The 20,370-nt window shown below is 37.5% G+C and overlaps 1 protein-coding gene across 1 annotated transcript in view; it reads right to left on the reverse strand.

Annotated features, from left to right (window-relative positions):
- The window catches only part of LOC126199539 (sodium channel protein Nach-like), a 174,505-nt gene that overhangs the window by 18,715 nt on the left and 135,420 nt on the right, over positions 1 to 20,370 (reverse strand). The window contains exon 6 of the mRNA XM_049936459.1: positions 12,293 to 12,393. Within this exon, the coding sequence (XP_049792416.1) occupies positions 12,293 to 12,393 (101 nt within the window). The remainder of the gene's footprint in view (positions 1 to 12,292; positions 12,394 to 20,370) is intronic.

Here is a 20,370-nt window from a genome sequence, read left to right on the forward strand (position 1 = left end):
ATAAATACTTTATTTACGCAATCAGTTTCAGTCATCTCATCATCATCAGGCTCATAAAAGAATTCACATCATTATGTTAGGTGAAATATGAAATTTTTATTGTCAGATGATAAAAAGATAACTAATACACTGTTATCAACCATAATATAAATTATGTTGGCAACCCATAACAGCAGTGTGAGAGGGTGTACTCATTCATGTTAAAACTGTAATCGATATCACTGCTGTGAACAGATTCATACCAAAGAAAGATGACTCTGTCAATGTTTTTTTTAACATCACTGAACTGCAACTTCTGGTATTGCTGTACTGCTGCTTTGCGTAACAAGATTTTAGTCAGTGAGTTTTGGTATGACGAGTTGTTAACCACTTGTTAAGGAGATGTGAAACTGTTATGTTCAAATGACTGAATTGCACCAGAATGGAGGCTGATTTGTGATATGTGGAAATATGAAATGAAGAAAATAAAATAAATGATGAAATCATGCAGCGTCCAAATGGTCAACATGAACCTAATTATACTGCCTAGATATAAGACAATTATAGTTTTCAGCAAGCCATGTGATCAACAGCCCATACTTTTGAGAAAGAGCCATCAGAATGAGATGAGTACATTGTAGTATTTTAATTATTATTTCAAAATTCCTTCTTGCATAAAATGTTTGCACACAGTGATATTATTCCTGAAAAAGTGCATGTGAACCATTGAAGATTTTTATTAGCAACACAGGAGGAGTTCATAACACCATTCACAAAAAAGTACAGAAAATGCACAGAATTAGAGATTGGTTTCATTACTGTCTTCTTTTTCAAACCTGCAAGTAGTTAGCAACAAGTGTCAAAGCATTGTCACTGGGAGATTTCTCTCAGCACTATTTTTAAAATGGAAACTAACGATGAAATCCCAGTCAATACTGGCCAATGGTCGGCTATTGCTTTGCATACGAGTCACAACATTAAGACTGTCATGATGCTCCCTCCTTCAACAGTGTTAATTACAAATAAGCCTCAACTGGGTACCATCAAAATGTGCTCTCAAGATCACTGTCCTCAGAATGATCAGATGGAGATGGATCAGCATTCATCAAGTTCAGCTGTCTTGTCTCAGTCTCTGACAAACAACACCCAGTGACAAAAGTCGACACCGATCACTATCACCCCAACAGGCAGCAGCTCCGGATGCAAATGTTCCGAAGAAGGCAAAGGCAAGTAGTAATGTTGAAGGGGACATAAATATGGTAGATATTAAAAATGTTGCATACACTGGGGAAATTCTAGAAGTAGACATTAACTTGAGCGTAAATATAGGAGACAGTAATTGCAATAAGCAGCCTGCTTCCCAAAAGTCTGTTAGTCATAAAAACTTGGACAATCCAGTGACCACAATGGTACCTCCTACAGGAAATAATAAATGGTAATGTAGGAAAGTTACATCTGATGGCTCTTGGAAGAAAGTTATTTACAGAAAGTAATAACTTGAGACAAGAAATAGTTAATATCTCAGCTATTGGTAGAAACAGGTATAAAATTGAAACCAAAACAGGGCAGCATGCAAACAGGTTGCAGTTGCTTGATGTTTTTCTCAGCTGAAGAATATGGAGGCTTACATTCAAAATTTCCTAACAAAGAGAAGGAGAGTTATCTGTGATGCTGAAATTGTATTATCCCACCAAGATATCCTTGCAGAAATAAAGTTGGAATTTTTAGTAACCAACATATGAAGGTTCACAAAGAAAGTAATAGAAAACGGAGAGCTGAAAGTATTTCCCACACCAAAATGTGTTGTAACATTTAAGTCTCAACAACGTATGTATATTTGTGCAGTATATGATGCCTGTTGCACCGTATCTCCAGTCAGTTTTGCAATGTCACAATTGCCTTAGATACTTCTATTTAAGTTTGCAATGTCGCAGTAGTGCCTGCTGTGCCAAAAGCACAGGAGCCCATGAGACCTCACAGTGCTCATATGCCAGAGTCCAGGTGTTTGCATTTCAAAGGAAACCACCTCACTACCAGTCGCTGTTGCTCAATTTATCAGCAGCACATGGAAGCAAAGTGCAGCGAACCCTATGGCACTTCTTACGCAACTACTGTCTCGTCACCGCAACCATCATTTGCACAGACTACTGCTGGTGTTTCTACAACATGAGAGCTCTCTCCTAGTGACTGGTCTAAAATATGTGAGAAACCAAAAGGTTTGGACATGATGGACAAAAGGTTACAACAAGGACCTAAGCATGCAGTTATGTTGGTTCCAGCACCCATGTTTTACAAAAATAAACCATTTATTCACAGTCCATACAAGCAGGATTTTTCTGATATGTTATATGAATTTCAGGGTCCACAGAACACAATACAAAACAATCCATATCCTCCCACTCCTTTGGCAACATATTATACTGGTCAAGAAACTACTACTAACAGCCTTTGTGCTTTAATAATGCAGATCTTTCTTTCCCTTAAAAATGAAACAGATATGGTAACGACACAGGTTCTTACATGTAATACTGTTGAAGACTTCTGCAAATCTGACAATGGCTTTTTAAATACTCCAGTGGAATACACAGTCAGCAATCTCGAACAGAGAAAGTCTTTATCAGGAGCTTAGCAGCAACCACATATGGTTAGCTTGTATTTGCAGAACTTGGTTTCAGCCAACCTAACGAATATAATTCAAAGGATATGCTGTTCTCAGAAATGAAAGAGATGATGGAAAAGGAGGAGGAGTAGCTATTTTGATTAGAGAGACAGTTAAGTTTAAAAAGTTGGACATCACTGTTAGGACAACAGAATGCCAGGTAGTTGCTGCTGTGATTTACACTCCTAACGGCACATTCACCATTTATAAACCACCTAAGAGTAAAATACAAGATCTTTCACTGGATCAGATTGTAGTCCAGCTTCAAACACCATTTTTCCTTTCACGGACTTCAATGCACACCACTAACTATGGGGTTGCAAAATAGATGACATGGATGGCAGAGAGTTAGTTACACTTTTTGAAAAGTTCAATTTGATTATTCTAAATGATGGTCCTCCTACTATGATACATAACCCAAAAAGACAACCGTCGGCCATCAATTTGACATTGTGCTCTGTTGACTTCAACTGTGTAATGGAATGGACAGTCAAACAAGACTCTCTTGGCTCAAATCATTTCCCTCTGGAAATCACAATAGACTTACCTATAAATACAGTAGAAATTATCTACCCAAACAGCAGGTGGAAAATTAAGGATGCTGACTGGACAAAGTATACTGCAATAGTCCAGGTGAAGTTTCAATCTTTTAACAATTTGTTAGCTCCAAAAGAGGCCTACCAACAGCTAATTTCAATTATTGAAGACGCTGCAACAATTTCCATTCCAAGAAAAAAGGAAGTCATCATTTTGAATCAATGGCCCCCAGTCTGGTGGACACCAGAGTGCTCTAGAGCCATAGCATAGCGCAAATTTGCATACAGTAACTTTTTTAAACAACAAAATGTAGAAAACTTCATTGCATATCAGAAAATAGCAACGAAAGTTTGAAGGCAGTTAACAGACTGTAAAAAGAATAGCTGGAAAAATTTCTGTGAATCTTTAAATAACAATGTTAGTATCGCTGACGTTTGGAAGAAATTAAGATTTTTCAAAAACAGAAACTCCACTATGCATCTGCCATTAAGTGACACATAGCTTGAAGACTTTGTGAATTTAATCTCATCAGCTTCTGCAGCTGAGCAGCCATATTGCGCCCCAGAGCAATGGGATTACAATCATCCACTCGTGATACCGTTTTGGTATGAAGAACTGATGAATGGCATTAAAAAGAGCATAACTTCCACACCCAGTAAGGGCGGTATACATTATCAGATGATACAAAATCTCCCAGACTGCCTCAGAAAACCGTTACAGATATTGAACCAAATATGGATGAATGACATGCTAATAGAAGATTGGACAACTCAACTAGTGGTACCCATACTGAAACCACATAAGGATGAAGAGCAGGCCAAATTGTATAGACCTATTTCTCTTTCTTCCCGTATCGGCAAATCTTTAGATCGCCTGGTAAAAAAATTGCTTGGAATGGTGGTTGGAATCAAATCAGACCCTGTCATTGAGTCAGTATGGGTCCAGAAAAGGCAAGGGAACAATAGACACTTTAAATATCTTAACCTCAGAGACCTATGATGCAACAATAAGAAAAGAGAATGTAACAGCTATGTTCCTGGATACAGCTGGAGCGTATGATAATGTTCTTATACCTGTGTTACTATGGAAGTTGGAAACCATTGGAATCCCACCACAACTGATTTATGGAATTAGACATATATGGGTTCGGTTCCAAAGTAAATTAACTGGGCCATGTCATCTTACAACTGGTCTTCCACAAGGAGCTACCCTCAGCCGTCTACTCTTTGCACCATATACTAAAGAGCCGGCAAGGATTATCCCTTTTCCAGTTAAAATCCTCCAGTATGCAGATGATATTTGTTTGTATGTGTCGACCAAAGGAATGGATTAGGCTGTGTGTGAGCTATCAAAGTCATTGGGCACACTGGATCAAACATTACATAGCTGTGGGTTACTGATTTTGGCAGAAAAATCGGTACTTGTTCCTTTCATGAACCAAACTATGACAGGCTGCTTGAATAGTGTAAGACTTTCTGGTCATAAAATACCACTAAAATCCCACACGAGGTTTCTTGGTGTTCTCTTTGATTCCAGAATGAGTTGGATACCTCATATTCAACCGTCATCAGTACTTGTGATAAAGCATTGAAGCTTATCAGATCAGTGACAAGAGTATGGTGGGGGGCTCAGCCCAACTCTCTGCTCATTCTCTACCATGCATTGATATGTTCCCGTATAGACTACGGATGCATGGTCTGTCACACTGCTGCCAACACGTACCTACTACTACTGGATAAACTGCAGTACAGAAGCTTATGCATCTGCATATGCATTCTTCTCCCACCAATGCCCTTCTCCTGGAAGCATCAGAAATGCCTTTTTATATTCACAGAACAATGATGTGTGATTGTTATATCTTACAGCAGATGGCAGATACTAAACATCCACTGATAAAAAGGTGTGAAATGCTCTCTCAAATCGGGAATAACAGAGATGTCAGGAAAGAGCAGTTTTATATCTACAAGCAGAACAAAGACTGGAAATATCTCCAGAAGAAAGTATATCAAAGTGAGGTTCTTCTAATGTTACTATATGACTATCACAGCTCTTATCATGATATTCCTGTATCATATGTCGACTATTCCAGCAAAGGAAAAGGATATGGGCAGTTTTCACCAGCATCGCACCTGGCGGAAAGTGGTCAGGTTATCTTAACCCTTCACTGCGTTGCTTTGCAGATGTGCAAAGCAATGTCTCAACTCTCTTTTCACCATTGTTCTTGAAGTTTAACACTTGAAACTGCTTTGCTGATGTGCTATGTTGTATTATGACGGTAACTGATAAGAATGCACTACTGAGTGTATGACGCAACAATGTGTGTTGCTGTGAGTAGCATTGTATGTCAGGCTGACACTGCTCTCTTTCAGTGGTGATTGTTAGTAGTTGAAGGGAAGAACATGTGAATTCAAAAAATTTGTAGTGCTTCTACAACCTTTGGAGAGTATTCTGCTCCATTCATCTTGTATTTCTGCTAATAAAGTTTCCACAGTTTTGCATAAATGCAAACTGAATAAAAATAATAAAAAATTCTGAATTAAAAACATCTTTTTTTTCAGCATTTTTCCTGATATCCTTGAACAATTTGAAATACAAAATAAAATATTTTAACTTCTAAAAACAAAGTGTGTAATGAAGGTTTAAACTATATACAGATGGCTCAAAAATGGGGATGGAAAATCATACTGGATGTGCTTTCTTCTGTCCAGAATCTGCAGGAGAAAGGAAGTTTTAACTACCATGTGATGCTTCCATATTTCTTGCTGAAACTTTCGCTATTATAGAGGCAATCAAATATGCAAGATCTCTCAAAATACCCAAGGTAGTAATAATCACTGACTCTCAAAGCATTCTGAAGTCCATTAGTTACAGGAATTGGGACAAAAGAACTAGTATATACACCCTCTACATACTGGATCATAATCACAAAGCTAAGAAGACCGGCTAAATTATAGAATTTTTAAGGGTCAAATCACATTCTGGCATTCTATACAATGACAAAGTAGATCAACTAGCAAGAGATGCGATTAACAGTGGAAGGTATATGGACATTAAACTCCCATACACAGAATACCTCCTAAAAGTAAAACAATAAGCGATTCTCTCATGGTAGGAAGAATGGAATGAAAGCCAACAAACAAGAGGTAAAAGCTATGCATGTATACTTACATTCATACCAAGACAGACAGGGTTTGTGAACTTCAAACATTCAAGGAAAATTATAACATCCATTGCAAGAATTCGTCTCAGTCATGGATCTTTGCCTCCCCACTTACATAGAATTGGTGTATTGGAGACACCCTATTGTCAATGTGAGGAGGAAACAATTGTGGAGGGATAGTATACTGGGGGTGGTGGACAGTGAAGTGCTGCAGGTTAGACAGAGGGCACAGGAGAGGTGCACAAAATCCTGAACTGGAAATACTTTTGCAGTTATGGATTGCTATAGAGGCCGGATGGATTAATATTTCTGCATGGGACTTCCAATGACTTATAGAGTTTACACCACATGGAGTTGCTGCACTATGCCACGAAAAGGAGATACATCATGATATTAGTAGGTATCCCATGACTTTTGACTCTTCAGTGTAATTTAGTCATCAGTAGATAAAGGCAATAATAATATTGACTTCTTTGCAGACCTTAACCTTTTAAAACACTCATACCATGCTCTAGGACTTTTCCTTAAGCTGTATCATGCCTCAAATAACTTACAAACTCTGTATGTTCCTTCCTTGCATTTAGGAGGTTGCTTCACACACATTTCTGAGAAAACTTTACCATTAAGAAATGCAATCTGTACATCCATTTTTCTACAATTAAACCTTTTGGACAACAGAATGGAACAAAACTTTCAATGTTCACATCATAGCTACTGGCAAATAAATATCATCCAGAATTTGTGTTTGTTGAAAGCCACTTAAAACTGATCTTGCTTTACAAGTGTTATATGATTTTCTTGTAAAACCCACTTTAAATGAGAACATTTACATTCACTGGTTTGGTTATTAGTTTCCACATTTCATTTTTATTTAAACTTTCAATTTTCTTATCCATTGCTTGCTTCCAAATTTCTGACTCGATACTATTCATCACATCCCCAAAGTTTTCTGGGCTGTCAGCAGTACAGAAGTTTACATAAATGAAGCTACTCACTCCATAATCATTAAATCTATCAGGCATTCTACATTTTCTAGTTGACCTTCTCAAATCATGTTTCGATTTTTGTTTATGATTGCTTGGACTGCCTTCAATGCACCTTTCTTAAATTTGTTTACTGATTCATTGTTTGTGCTTTTGCACTCAGAATCACTAAAATCTTTACTCCCTGAATAATAGTCCTTAATATCAATACTTCTGACATCATCTTTCACAATATCAGCATGTGTGGCAAAGATAACTTTTTGTTGTTTATCTATATTCTGTATCCTACTTTACTGTGATGATGATGATGATGTTGAGGCCCCATACTTTGAGGAGCATAGGGGATGATGTGGGAGACCTGCACTGCCGACTAGGCAAGGTCTTAGCGGAGGTGGTTTGCCATTGCCCTCCTCAGACTATAATGAGGATGAATGATGATGACAAGGACGACATAACACCCAGTCATCTCAGAGCAGAGAAAATCCCTGAGAACACCACGAATCGAACCTGGGACCCCGTGTGTGGGAAGCAAGAATGCTACCATGAGCTGTGGACCTGTACTCTATTAAAATTCCCAAATCTGCTTTACAATGTCACTTTGACTTTCTCAGTTGTTCTGGCACACATACAAAAACACTACTTCTATACAATTTTAAATTTTTAATATTAAGTTTCTTCCAAAACAATATCTCACAAGAAGTTTCCCTTTCAATGGTATTAGCTTAAGTTCTGCTTTTAAGGTAAGCAGCTGCACAAACCAGTTCTGGCTAAAACATCCTATCTACTCTCAAAGGAGTCTTGACATATCCATAAGTGACCTGTTGTGTCTTTCTACGCCACTATTTAATTCATGTATGTAAGGAGGACAGGCATTTAAGATGATTCTTTTCTCTCTTAGAATTTGATACACACTAGAATTTAACTATTCTTTCCCATTTTATCAGTTAAATCTTAAATTTCATTAACATATTCCACAAAAAGCCATATATTTGACTTTTAGATTGATAGTGTAGACTATAGCTGCTTTATTATAATCATAAATGAAAGTGAGAAAAAATATTTCCCCACGCAAACCTGGAGTTGAGTGAAGCCCATTCAGATCATTGTGAATAAACTATAATGCTTCTTTTGCTTTGCTGCTACTGTTTTCAAAAGGTAAATTGTGCATTTTGTTTTGAATGCAAACTTTACACTTCATAAATTCTGTTTCTAAATCTGTTGCCACTCCATCTGCTATACGATCTTTACACAATGTCTTCAAATCATTAAAATTTACATGTTCAAGTGCATGATGCCATTTCTCCTTTAGTGATAAACTCTCCTTATTACTCACACTGATTGTATTAATCTCTTTCTTGTAAATTTTAGTTGTCATTTTATACAGCCTAGCTTCTTTCAAAGCAATTACAAGTATGTTATTGTCTTTATCAAAAATCTTAGATATATTGCCTACAGGCACAATTTTATGTGTTTCTGTTACTTTAGCACCACTTACCAAATTTATGTCCATGATTTTAATTCCAAATACGTTTTTAATTTCGAGTGAAATCGTGTCATCATACACTGTAAGATAACTAATTATATTTCCTACTTAAGAGTTTGCAAAACTTTATGACCCATTATTTTTACATTCACAGGTTTTTTTTAAGGTTAAGCACTCAGAAAAATAATGTTCATTATCCTTTCTTCCAGGAGTGCTAGTTCTGCAAGGTTCGCAGGAGAGCTTGTTTGGAAGGTTGGAGAAGAGGTACTGGCGGAATTAAGGCTGTGAGGATGGGGCGTGAGTCTTGCTTGGGTAGCTCAGTCGGTAGAGCGCTTGCCCGCAAAAGGCAAAGGTCCGGAGTTTGAGTCTCGGTCCGGCACACAGTTTTAATCTGCCAGGAAGTTTCATATCAGCGCACACTCCACTGTAGAGTGAAAATTGCATTCGAGAATGTTCATTATGAACAATATGATCTGTGCAACCACTGTCCAATAACCAGACAGTCTGTACATTGTTACCTGACTCAACATTATTACTCACCATTGCAGATAGTATCTCTCTTGCAAAACTGCTCATGCCAGTTCCATTCTATTGATATCCTTGGCAACCAGGATGATGACTGACTCTTGAGATATAATGTTTACTATGACAGTGTGACCAATTGTTGTTGTCCCCACTGTGCTGATTGGTTTGCCTATGTTGCCAAATGCTGCAACTACTTCCTTGATGATGTCCACCACATATCCATGAATCTCTGCTTGTTCCCAACTGGCAGCAGTTCTTGAAATGTCCTGATTTGCCACATCTCTAACACAGCTGCTCCTGGTAGCCCATACTGGTTTCCTTTTCAGCAGGAAATAAATTGGATTTGACACTTTTTCATTTCCATCCTTATCTTTTAAATCCATAATTTAACAATTACTTTTAATGTAGTCAGCTGTCTGATCTTCTTCTTTCAAAACAATGATCAAGTCCCTGACATAGCTCAGGATTCCAGCAGGATTCTCAATATGTAGTTTGGCTTTTCCTTTGCATTCACTTTTGTACCTTCCAATTTTAATTTGTTCAGCATTTTTCCAAAGTACTACAGAATGTTGTCATGTCGCTATAGTCTTTGTCCAACTTGTTTCTGTAGTGCTGTTGATTCTTTGGAATATAGTTTATTAAACTACTTCATTATCTCAAATTGCGGTTTCCTAATCACTCATGAAACCTAGATGCTTGTTCGAGACTGCTCTGTATATGTAGTTCATTGCAGTCAGATTTTCTTCATCCTTGGTATCCACCTTATCTGTGCTCATTTTCATTCTTGAAGCCACTATACAGCACTTTTTCATTTTCAGATACATTTCCAATTTTTGTTTCCAGTTCCCAGAGTGTTCTCCATCAAACACTGGTATCTTAATGCCAGCCATGTCCAATTTCACAAAGCATGCTTTTTGAATAACAATCTCCTTTTTTGATGATAACTGATCATTACTTTTCTGAATGACACTCTTGCTTTTTAGTTTACAATTGTGGACTGCTACCACATTAAGAATGTTTATTTAGAAAAAGGTAAATACAAATTCATCTTTCTTTACACAGTGAAGACATTCATGGCTTCAAACTAAGTGACTAACTGCTGTGCAGTTAAACACAACATTCATAGTTGAGATCCCTATCAACACAGTCACTACTATTGATATAAAAGCGTCACATCCCAAGAATAGCGATGACACTCATCCAATGAAAGTTGTCTATGGATGAATGAGTAGATAAATAAATAAATAACTGTTCTGCAATTACTAAGCATTGTTCATTATAGGACTGAGAACTGATAAACTACTAACTCATGTGAGTGCTTACTTCCAGACTGTGGCTAAACACAAATATTCACACCAGCACAACACACCACCAATGACTTCAACATTTGCTTCAGTAATCATGTCACTCAGATTCTCCTCACCTTCCAAAACCATTTTCTTTTAACTACCTCTATCCTCACAATCTTTCTGGACTGAATGTCAGCTAGTCTCCTTCTCATTTATTTACTCTTACCTAACTTTTACTTTCCTGCTATTATCACATCACAGTTTCCCAGTCAAAATCTTGTACTTACCATTTACCGCATCTAATAACATTCAAGGTTTATATGATAATGATGCTCTACATAAAAAGAAATCTAAGGTGCAGTTATTGGTAAAATTTTGTAATCATTAGATGCATTTGTCAGCCAATAGAAGTGGACTATTTTATGCTTCCTTTTTGTTTGTTTTTATTTGATTATTTGCTAAAATTATGTTTTGAAAAGTTACTTTTACATGTTTCTTTCCTGGGCATAGTATTCTAGTTTTTGTGTATTTATTTTTCTCTTCTTTTTGTGCTGAATTAAGCACAGTCACTTCAATCCATGGAAATGTTTAGAATATGGCTACTGTACTTCATGTTACATTTTGTATTTGCTTATAACATTTATATTTTGACTTACTTTACTTCCTGTCATCATACATGTACAGTCAATAAGGACATCATCCTATAAAACCTCCACAGTAAGCAGTGCTATGTAAATTTACAATAATCTTCCATATAAAGTAAAAGACATATCATCGTTCTTACTCTTTTGTAAAACCCTAAGGGCATTCTTATTGGATCATTGCTTCTATTCAGTAGCAGAATTTCTATCATTTAAGATTCAAAAGACTTGAAGTGTGTGTGTGTGTGTGTGTGTGTGTGTGTGTGTGTGTGTGTGTGAAGGTGGAATATCAGTGTGGTGAATAATGTAATACAGCTTGTTCCAGATTGGGTACAAGCAGCTTCCAACATACGCACAAAGATATGATCAGTTCAATGTGTATGTATGCAATGGGCAGACAATAACAAGCATTATTTTCATTACAACAGCTCATACTGCCCAGTTCTCAGTTACATGCTTGGAAGCTATTAGTGAAGGTTGGTGGGTAATAAAGGACCTGGACCCTCACTCTCGTATTTTACATAGTGCTCTGTCTGAATGTAGACTGTACAATCTACATTCTACATTCTGTTTGTACTTCATGTCCCAATAAATGATATTTTAACATCCACACAACATCATATAAGGGACACTCAATTTTCTACAATGGACAAACATGTACTTCATAAATTATAACAGCAAAATTTATGCACTCAATATGTGTGTCTACATATATACTTGTACTTCTGCAGGAAACTGAATAATCAGTTATGTGCCTTTCATTGTGTTCCTACTCTACATAACAGTCACACACTGTGCATTAATGCTGTTTATTATGTTTGTCGGACACATCAAAATGTGAAAATTTACCAACTGTATATTTAAATAAAAATGTTTACAGCTCAGATTAGAAAAGTATTCCTTTGAAACATTTCACAAAGGTTGTGCACCCATGTTTGATGAAAATATTTATTAAAGTATTCCATTTTGTTTAGTTATTAGTTAATATGAAATCAAATAGCACAATTATTTTAAAGAATTAAAGATGACTACTCACCAACCATGTCCAAACTCCCACGGACTACAACTCTCCGGTAATGAAGGGATGAAGATCTTTCCAAAGAAATGTCTAATATGGCTATGTCTCCCAAGTCTTTCCTGCAAGAAATCATTCCATAGTCTACTAAGCATAATAAGGAAAATGGACAGAAGGTATCCTACAGAGGTCTCTTTAAAAATCTCAGCAGATTTGCTGCTACAAATCAATGTATATACTCACTGATGATGTTTCTAGCCAGAAACAATGAATTATTAAAACAAAAAAACTATGACATTCACAAGCATAACACAAGAGAGGGGAAACATTTCCACCAAGGCTCTGCAACTCTCACAAAAGTCTGAAGGGGAGTAACTAGGTCACAAATAAAAGTATATAACAAGCTTCCCATCAAAATAAAAAAAGGAAATTAACAACATGTAGGTATTCAAAATCAAACTGAAAACATTCCTTAGAGAACAAACTTATTATAAAATGAATGAATTCGTAGAGTAATAAAGCATCCTTCTAAGTATAAATAAAGGAAACCACTTACATAAAAAAAGCCCTTTTAAAAAAAAAATCTTTACCTACGTCATGAAGACAAAATTGTATATTCCTGATGTAAATTTCAGTGATGAAATGTAAATTTATTTATATCATAGGTTAAAATTTCTGCTATCATTTATTCTACACTATTAAGTATTCACTAAAACTTACTTACGTGATGAAGATAAAAATCTTGTATTTTAATTTAAATCATTATGACAGAATGTCAATTTAATTATTTATTTGTGGCACTGGAATGTGTAATTCTATTCAGTTTGCTCTTTAAGCATTCACTTGAACTTATACTATTAAAATGCAGCTTGTTATGTTGTTCACAACTAATGGTTCATCAAAAATATGTATTTATATGTGATTCTTGAGTTTCTTGTGGCGTATTTGATAATCAAAATATCCACGGGTGTACTGCCGGTCTACAGTGTTCAGCGGGCACAATATTTCGGTGAAGATATATGTCGCCATCATCAGGTGAACTGACGGACTGTGCTCCTGCGAACATGCCAGTACGGAGATCCGGCATCCCCCTGAGCAGCCATAGTGTACGGATCTCCGTACTGGCACATTCACAGGAGCTCACACCATCAGTTCACCTGATGATGGCAACATGTATGATCGCTGAAATATTGTGCCCGTTGGACACAGTAGACCAGCAGTACACCCGTGGATATTTTGATTATGTATTTATATGATATATCAAATGCTCATAAAATTTTGTTTTATTTTACTTGACTTGTTCTATATTATACACTGAAGAGCCAAAGAAACTGGTACACCTGCCTAATATCATGTAGGACCCCCATGAGCACACAGAAGTGCCAGAACATGATGTGGCATGAACTAATGTCTGAAGTAGTGATAGAGGGATTTGACACCATGAATCTGTAAGAGTACAAGGGGGTGGAGATCTCTCCTGAACAGCACATTGCAAGGCATTCCAGATCTGCTCCATAAAGCTCATGTCTCAAGAGTTTGGTGTCCAGCAGAAGCCCTTCCTGACATGCAGAGTCCATGAGTCCATGAGGTTGTCTCCATAACTGTACATGTCCATCCACTCAGTATTGTCCGACCAAGCAACATGTTTCCAGTTACCAACAGTCCAATTTTGGTGTTGATGGGCCGAGGCTCAGGCTCAGGTCTTGTGTCGTGGAGTCATCAAGCATACACAAGTGGGCCTTCAGCTCGGAAAGCCCGTATCAATGATATTCAATGGTTTGCATGCTGACGCTTGTTGATGGCTCAGCATTGAAATCTGCAGCAATTTTTGGAAGGGTTACATTTCTGTCACATTGAACAATTCTCTTCAGTTGTGGTTGGTCCTGTTCTTGCAGGATCTTTTACAGGCCACAGTGATGTCAGAGATTTGATGTTATACTGGATTCCTGACATTCACAATACACTCGTGAAATAGTCATACAGGAAAATCCCCACTTCATCGGTACCTCAGAGATGCTGTGTTTCATCGCTCATTTGCTAACTATAACACCACATTCAAATTCACTTAAATCTTGATAACCTGCCATTATAGCAGCGGTAACTGATCTAACAACTGCGCCAGAAATTTGTTGTCTTATATAGGTGTTGCTGACACAGTGCTGTATTCTGCCTGTTTACATATCTCTATATTTGAATACACATGCTTATACCAGTTTCTTTGGTGTTTCCATGTAGTACACCCTTTGTACAATATGTAATTAGCAGGACCAAATAAAGAATCAAATCAAATCAAATGTAATTTGCTCATGTTCCAAGAAATAGTGCACACCAAGATACTATTTTTATGAATTGCTTGTTATGCAAAAATTAGCAGCGGTATGTGTGACAAAATTAGTGTTTTAGTGATAGACTATTGATCCATAGGTGTCATATTCAATGCCCTGTCACTCTTAGAATTTTTGTTTATCACTTATCGCTAGTTTCACTTCTGGCAGTGATTGTTAATGTGAAAAAAATGCTGTGTTACACTATGGTTCATATCCCATGACAAATTATAGCTCTCCTGATAACTGAACAGGTAACTGAGTTGAAAGGTGGGAGAAAGGCAAAGGCATATGACTTTGAATAGGACGATACCTAATATAGCCCTGAAGTGTTCAAGCTAACCAGGCCTAACATTATATGTAAAAAATATGCTGCTTTTATGGATACCCTATGTTCCCCTTCTTCTTGATGCTATTCTACTGTAGCAGCTGAATCTTTGCCTATTGTGGATATGACATTTGTTGCAGTGGTTAATAGGAAGGAAAGTTATTTTCACATTATAAGCACTGCAGCCAGGTTTTCAGTCTCTCCTCTATCTCCTCTTTGTTAGCTTGTCAGTCTGAAGTCATGAGACTGAAAATTTAATTGAGTACAGACTGGTGTTTACTCAAAAATGAACACAAAACTACAATTTTGCACTTTCTCAGGCATTTATTATCTGGGAAGTCCCATTGTTTAGATGATGACTAGTTTTTCAACTTTTCAGGATTAATAGCACATCAGGTTGGCATTCACAAATGAATAAGAATCCAGTGGCAGAATTACTCACATAAATTTTTAAGTGATTGCAGTATAAATTAATAACACTGCCCAAGAATCAGTGGAAGCTCTAACTCATTAAACAAAGGAATTAACTGTGGCATAGAACACAGTTCGTATTTATACAACATACCACAGTTCACATGCAGTTCTGTCTTCTAGTACTCTAACAGAGAAAATGCATAACAGTGTTTCACTCAGGACAGCCCTTAATAAAAATCACCATGCTCAAAAACAGTCCATTCAGATGACAATGATAGTTCATGTATCCCACCAACCACAACACTGTTTAGTAAAAATATTCATTAATGTGAGTTACATAAATCACTTAAAGGTTTTTGACACTCTCATTATTGAGTTTTTGTCGATGTCACTATACATATTTTTGCCAACAATTTGTAGAATAGCAAATAGTAGGAACAGACTTGACGTGGGTGTTACATGTTTGTTAACTTGACTGGGATTAGGGACAGACTGCTGACTTTGAAGGACATTCAACTATTCAAAGACCAGCATATAAGTAAAATGTTATTTTGGAAACTACACAACCATTTGGAAAACAGGTTGATTAGATTTTTCTGCTCAGAATGGTATGTAAGTATTGATAAAAATTTTGTTTGTGAAAAATGTGGTGGTCTACAAATTTAGTAATGTTTATGGAACGATTTTATGCATGCATATCAGGAATACCATACTTATGAATCCAACTGTCATATTGGAAATTTTGGTAAATTACTCAAATTTAATGAATTTATCAATTAGTGAAGTATGTCATCTTGAGCATATAATTTAGGTCTATAAAAGTATACTGACTGATGTTGGAATTTAATAAGCGTGGAGGCAAAATCTTCAATGGAAGATGTAGCTATTTCTGAGACTGAATATTAATCATCTCACAAATTAAGTACTTTCATAGGATTTGAAATATGTTATTTGAAAGTTGAATTACCGATTTTAATAACTAGTGGTTTCAGTACACCCAGAAGTACATATTAGCTCATAGTGTTTTTCATGTTATGTAACGCAGTGGAATTTTCAATTAGGTTTAACACTTTATAAACAGGTTTCCTGGTAAAACTAAGCAAGATATTGGGGTCAACACAATAAAATGCTACCATGACTAATGAATCTATGTAGGAAATAGTTTAATTGATGTTTTTTAATATCGGAAACTTAGAGACTGAGCAAAATTTGAGAAATAAGCAAAGGGGAAAAATATAGTTATTAACAGGAGTTGAAGTCCTAACAGATGGAGCAATTACTCATCTCCCTGACTCTGGATTTTATGGACAGATACAGACAAACAGCTGGCTGTATAGTCCACTGTACAGCAATTAGTTGCAAACATCTTAAAGTAATGTAAATAAATTATCAAATTTTTCACATAACCTTAATTTATAATAACAGCATTAATCTGGAACTAGGTTTGGTCATTGCCTTCCAAACAAAAATATACAACTTTTATACAATAGTTTTACATAGGTATAGACAATAAATTTCTTGGATAAGAAAAAATTCTACCATTTTATAAATAAGTAGCAATGATGACAATAATAGTAATAACACCATATTTACATTTTACACTTGCACTCTACTTCATCTGTAATCCAGCCACCTTCACAACCACCTCTATTCACAGCCTCCAAATGTTCAAGCCATGAGTTCATTTTCTTGCAGCCCTGACAGTGTGTATGGTTATGCTCATGCTCAGTAAACAATTACATGGAAAGTATATACACTCCTGGAAATGGAAAAAAGAACACATTGACACCGGTGTGTCAGACCCACCATACTTGCTCCGGACACTGCGAGAGGGCTGTACAAGCAATGATCACACGCACGGCACAGCAGACACACCAGGAACTGCGGTGTTGGCCGTCGAATGGCGCTAGCTGCGCAGCATTTGTGCACCGCCGCCGTCAGTGTCAGCCAGTTTGCCGTGGCATACGGAGCTCCATCGCAGTCTTTAACACTGGTAGCATGCCGCGACAGCGTGGACGTGAACCGTATGTGCAGTTGACGGACTTTGAGCGAGGGCGTATAGTGGCTATGCGGGAGGCCGGGTGGACGTACCGCCGAATTGCTCAACACGTGGGGCGTGAGGTCTCCACAGTACATCGATGCTGTCGCCAGTGGTCAGCGGAAGGTGCACGTGCCCATCGACCTGGGACCGGACCGCAGCGACGCACGGATGCACGCCAAGACCGTAGGATCCTACGCAGTGCCGTAGGGGACCTCACCGCCACTTCCCAGCAAATTAGGGACACTGTAGCTCCTGGGGTATCGGCGAGGACCATTCGCAACCGTCTCCATGAAGCTGGGCTATGGTCCCGCACACCGTTAGGCCGTCTTCCGCTCACGCCCCAACATCGTGCAGCCCGCCTCCAGTGGTGTCGCGACAGGCGTGAATGGAGGGACGAATGGAGACGTGTCGTCTTCAGCGATGAGAGTCGCTTCTGCCTTGGTGCCAATGATGGTCGTATGCGTGTTTGGCGCCGTGCAGGTGAGCGCCACAATCAGGACTGCATACGACCGAGGCACACAGGGCCAACACCCGGCATCCTGGTGTGGGGAGCGATCTCCTACACTGGCCGTACACCACTGGTGATCGTCGAGGGGACACTGAATAGTGCACGGTACATCCAAACCGTCATCGAACCCATCGTTCTACCATTCCTAGACCGGCAAGGGAACTTGCTGTTCCAACAGGACAATGCACGTCCGCCTGTATCCCATGCCACCCAACGTGCTCTAGAAGGTGTAAGTCAACTACCCTGGCCAGCAAGATCTCCGGATCTGTCCCCCATTGAGCATGTTTGGGACTGGATGAAGCGTCGTCTCACGCGGTCTGCACGTCCAGCACGAACGCTGGTCCAACTGAGGCGCCAGGTGGAAATGGCATGGCAAGCCGTTCCACAGGACTACATCCAGCATCTGTACGATCGTCTCCATGGGAGAATAGCAGCCTGCATTGCTGCGAAAGGTGGATATACACTGTACTAGTGCCGACATTGTGCATGCTCTGTTGCCTGTGTCTATGTGCCTGTGGTTCTGTCAGTGTGATCATGTGATGTATCTGACCCCAGGAATGTGTCAATAAAGTTTCCCGTTCCTGGGACAATGAATTCACGGTGTTCTTATTTCAATTTCCAGGAGTGTACAAAAAACTTACATTATCAAAATGTTACATATATCTCTAAATCTAGAGCAAAATAATCAAAATGTTTCATTATGAATTTAACATTTATTTCTGTTTTACAACAACATATTACTTAATTACTTCAGTTAGGTGGATGGAAGCTGTCTTTTAATCTCAATTAGTTGCACTCAAAGCAAATTACTTAAACTTATTGAAGAGAACGTCAAGTTTACTATTAGTATCAAATTTTACTTAGCTTTTAGTAAATTTTTTGCTTTGCTGTTGTTTCTCCTGTGAGAATGTTCATATTTACTTTAAGTGTTGCAACTAGTTAATTATCATATCATCTTTTCTTTTAATGCATATTCAATGAATCCATTGGAACCAAAGATGAAAATAGCACTTTGTAACAACATGAAAAATAAGTTCTATTGTGCCATATAGTTCCATATAGCATTAAAACAATAATATTTCATTCAATTTTTGTTTAAAGTGCTACAAACTATAACATAGTACCAAACTATGTGACAAATCATACAGACACTTTACCATAACAGAATTATATTAACCTTTGCATATGGTAGTTAGCCTTTATAATTTTCAATTTCTTATGTTTTCTTTACTTTCCATAACAAACCTTGTAAATTGCAATAATGAATTTGCAGAAACAAATTAACACAAAGCCAGAGTTCCTAACCATTGCTGTCCTACACAATACTTTTCATACTTGTCATTATTACCTCATTACCGATTTCCTTACTGCTCCACACATCTTATCAGTACCTTGTTGCTTCACATACTTCATTACATCATTTCACTTCATTAATGTATCTTTACTTCATTAAGTACTTCTTCATTATAATATCGTTTAACCTTAATTCCTTGCTTTATTGACTATCACAAAATTTCTTTAGAAGTGACACTTTACATAAAAAAATCAGTTTCATTTAACAAAACTTGATGAAAGCTTGTACTTTTACTGCTAGTAATGTCACAATTATTACACCATTCTGGGCTATTATGCCGTAGTCAGATGGCTTTCACATTAAAACTGAATGGTTTATCCACGTTTTAGCTTCTTTGAGTGTCTGATTCACACCCAGGCTCACTCCTTCTTTTTATTTCTCTCTCTTTCTCTTTTTTTTGTGTTTTGATGCAGCCCATCTCTCCCATGCCAACCTCTTCATCTTGGAGTAGTACATGCAACATACATCCTCAATTATTTGCTGGATGCATTCCAATATGCCTTTCTCTACAGTTTTTGCTTTCTACAGCTCACTTTGGTACCATGGAAGTCATTCTCTGCTGTCTTAAAAGATGTCCTATCATCCTTTTCCTTATCAGCATTTTCCACATATTCCTTTCCTGTCCATTTCTGCACAGTACATCCTCCTTCCTTACTTTATCAATCCACCTAATTTTCAACATTCATCTGTAGCACTACATCTCAAATGTTTTGATTCTCTTCTGTTCCAGTTTTTCCACAGTCCATGTTTCACTAGCATACAATGCTGTGCTCCAGAGATACATTTTTAGAAATTTCTTCGTCATTTAAGGTCTATGTTTGATACCAATAGACCTCTCTTGGCCAGGAATGCCCTTTTTGCCAGTGCTAGTCTGCTTTTGATGCTCTCCTTGCTTCATCTGTCATTGGTTACTTTGCTGCTTAGGTAATAGAATTGCTTAACTTCATCTACTTTGTGATCATCAGTCCTGATTTTAAGTTTCTCAGTGTTCTCACTTTTGCTACTCCTCATTACTTTCATCTTTCTTTGATTTGCTCTCAGTCCATATTATGTACTCATTAGACTGTTCATTCCATTCAGCAAATCACGTAATTCTTCTTCACTTTCACTCAAGCTAGGAATGAAATCAG

Source organism: Schistocerca nitens, chromosome 8 (genome assembly GCF_023898315.1).
Source record: "Schistocerca nitens isolate TAMUIC-IGC-003100 chromosome 8, iqSchNite1.1, whole genome shotgun sequence".
NCBI lineage: Eukaryota > Metazoa > Arthropoda > Insecta > Orthoptera > Acrididae > Schistocerca > Schistocerca nitens.